General features: G+C 53.4%; 1 protein-coding gene across 1 annotated transcript in view; it reads right to left on the reverse strand.

The window, feature by feature from the left end:
* Positions 1-429: 429 nt before the first annotated feature.
* The window catches only part of BARHL2 (BarH like homeobox 2), a 10457-nt gene continuing 7732 nt past the window's right edge, over positions 430-3154 (reverse strand). Inside the window, exon 4 of the mRNA XM_011355696.1 lies at positions 430-1036. Within this exon, the coding sequence (XP_011353998.1) occupies positions 724-1036 (313 nt within the window). The 3' untranslated portion in view covers positions 430-723. The remainder of the gene's footprint in view (positions 1037-3154) is intronic.

A 3154-nucleotide genomic window follows, 5' to 3' on the forward strand; every position in this document is an offset into this window, starting at 1 on the left:
GTCTAAGCATTTATTTTACTGAATCAAAAAGACATGAAAGGAAAAATCATGTTTTACTAACGTATATAAGTGACTCTTTTTTGGACAACATATAATAAATATGATATATCACTTATCACTGAGTCTCTCAAATGTACATTTTTTTTTTTCATATATTATGGAGCATGCCACTTTTCCTAAAGAAAAAGGTCATGAGAAATCAGTGCAAAGTTCTCAGTTATCCTCCTCTTTTCTCTGGGGCAGACGGAATGTCCACAGCAACGCCCTCTGCCTCGGAATCTGAGGCTGTCCGTCCATCTACAGTTCTCTGCCTGTGCAGTTTCTTCTCCGTGCCAGGCGGCCTTCCTTCCTTACCCCTCCCCCCTCCCTCCCTCCTGCTTGTCCCTAAAGTCATTTTTAAAAAAGAACTTGAGGTTTTGTTCTTGTTGATGTTTTCACTTACTGGTCACGCACTTTGTGTGGGGTCAGCGTTTTCGCCAGTCACACTGCTGTGGGAGAGCTTTCCAGCCCTGTCTCTGAGGGTGGGGAGATGGAGAGAAGAGGGCTGGCTCCTCTTTGGGGGCCCCAGCCCACTGGTGAGCATCTTCCTCTTACTTCTCTGCTTCCCTGGTCGGCTGCTAGGGAGGCCTGTTGGCCCGGTGCGGGGAGAAGAGGGACAGCTGTCCGGGTCGGGGAGGGGATGGGGGAAGGGACTGCAGTGCCGTCGCTCGTTCTTCTTGTTCTTCACCGGGGGTGCGGGGTGCCTGGAATGGGGTTGGACAAGGGATTGATGGCGGGCTGTCCCCCGGGCCCCAGGCCGTGGATGAGCACGCGAGGCACCAGGGGCCGCTGCAGCTGGGGATGGGGCGCTGGAGGAGTCCGGTACATGCTGCTGTACATGGCGGCGGCAGCTGCCGCTGCGGTAGTGCTGTCCATGCTGCCCAGCAGGCTTGGGTGGTAGAAATACGGCGACGGAAACATCCTCTGCAGTGCGGAGTAGTTCCCCGCCTCGGCCAGCAGCTCCAGGCCCACCGCCGTCTGCCGCTTCCACTTGGTCCTGAAAAAAAGCGGGCGTGCACACACCCCAAAGCTGTGGGCACGGTCTAGGCACTAAGGCCCGTTCTCTCACCCTCTTCTGCCTTATCTTCCTCCGGGGTCAGGAGAGCTGAGAGAGCTCTGAGAACCGGGAAGAGACCACATCTTCTGGCTGCCACCCCACACTCTTGTTCACAGAATAACTGAAATTCAAGTCAGTTTTGTAAATTACACCTTCACTGTCTGAGGCATTCAAAAATGAAATTCTACAAGCTTTGCTTCCTGATCTGCTCTGCTGTTGCCCCTTATGGTTTGGCTACTTCCTGAAACTTTCCTGGAGGCCACCTGAGACCACTCTCTTTTCCCTCCTCCTCTAATTCTCTTCCAGGAGTGAGTGGCTCCCCAACAATCCCAGAGTGTCGCTCTCTGCTCCTCCCCCTTTCCTCCAGGCACAGTGAGAAGAAACGGTAAACAAAGGGACACAAAGATTCCTGGGCCTTGGACCCTGGCCCCTCTCAGTCCCCAGGGCTGTGGAGACACGTCTCTCTCATCAGCCTGACAGGACCTTATAGCAGGCAGGGGGCTTAGGGCCAGGAAAACGACAAGGTTTCCAATCGGAATTCGTCTGAGGGAGGGCTCTCCCAAGGGGACAGTACCTCGGGGCCATTCTGGGAGGGGGGAAAATGCATTTCAAGATATTTGCTCCTCTGGGAGAGAGTAACAATTAAAACCTGTGATCAGCTTTTCTCGGTCTCCTCCCTCCCCCACCGAACCCCCGCTAGGAAGAAGAGGCGAGCAGGACTTTGCTCAAGTGCCTCATGATGGAACTCAGGGCTGGTGGGCTGTCCATACCCGGCAGATCCAGCCAAATTAATAAACATGTCGCCCATTTTAAATTGGCTACAAATGACACTAATGTTTTCTGACAGAATTAGGGTGGCTGAAACCGTATGTAATGAGACAGAAAATTATGGTAAAGATGACAACTGGATGGGCATTTCCAACCGCACTTATGAACGATTAGAACACAAACGAGAGAAAAGGAGGGGGAGAGAAAATCGAGACTAGGAGACAACCACGACCACCAGGCTTGGAAACACAGCGCAGCGTGGGCCTCAGGTTGCTCGGGTTCACTCTACAGTTCAGGGGCTTGCAAGCCACCAGCGCCTTTCCTAATTTCTTTTCGAAGGAAGCAGTGGTTCCTGGCAGGCTCTAAGGCAGCCAATACAGGGGACAGACCCTCAGTTCTGACTCCTGGCCCGCCGCCGGATTCTCCCGCCTACAGCTGCCTACCCTACCTCTCCTGGCTGCCTCACAGACCAAGGCAAGGATGCTTGAGTCGATGCTGTGAGGCAGCTCTTCTGGGACCAAATGTGTGGCCAGCTATAGATATTCGTAACCAGCCTGGAGCAGGCCCAAAGGGTGCATCGTGCAGGCTCTACAGACTTGGGTGTCGGCTGCACAGATGTCTCAATTTGAGAAGGTGTGGCTTGACTGATTTGGGGGCTAAGTGGGGGTATTCCAGCCACTCGGGTTTGAGGGTTTCAGTGGGAAAGGAGGACATGTTAAGACACTTAGAAATGCAAAACTCTCTAAACTCCAGCTGCCCATCGGTCAGCTTTCACCTTGGGGGTGTGGCTAATCCCTGCTCCAGCTTGAAAGCCCCCAAGTACCCACTCCTGGCCCTCAAGGTCCCTAAAGTTTCCCAAGGCCGAGAGGGAAGGTTGGCGCCATAGTCGCGACTTGGATGGCTAAACACCTTTGCTCCCTAACACAGCCTCTCTTACCTGCGGTTCTGGTACCAGGTCTTGACCTGGGTGTCCGTAAGGTTAAGCGCAGCCGCCAGGTCCATGCGGTCCTGCACACTCAGGTACTTCTGTCGCTCAAAGCTACGTTCCAGTTGATTCAGTTGGTGGTCCGAGAAAGCCGTCCTGGCTTTGCGAGGCTTTTTGGCTCTCACTGGGGGACTCTCTCGGCTACTCGTAATCTCCCGGTCTCCTTCCTCCTTTGTTCCTAAGATAGAAACCCAGACACAGTTGAGTAAAGAAGCCTGGAATAGAGGAGGGTAGAGTGTCTTCCTAGCACACACTTCCAAATTCCCAAGCCAGCTGCTAGCCTCAGGGGACTATATTTTGCCACC

Source organism: Pteropus vampyrus, unplaced genomic scaffold, assembly GCF_000151845.1.
Source record: "Pteropus vampyrus isolate Shadow unplaced genomic scaffold, Pvam_2.0 Scaffold22, whole genome shotgun sequence".
NCBI lineage: Eukaryota > Metazoa > Chordata > Mammalia > Chiroptera > Pteropodidae > Pteropus > Pteropus vampyrus.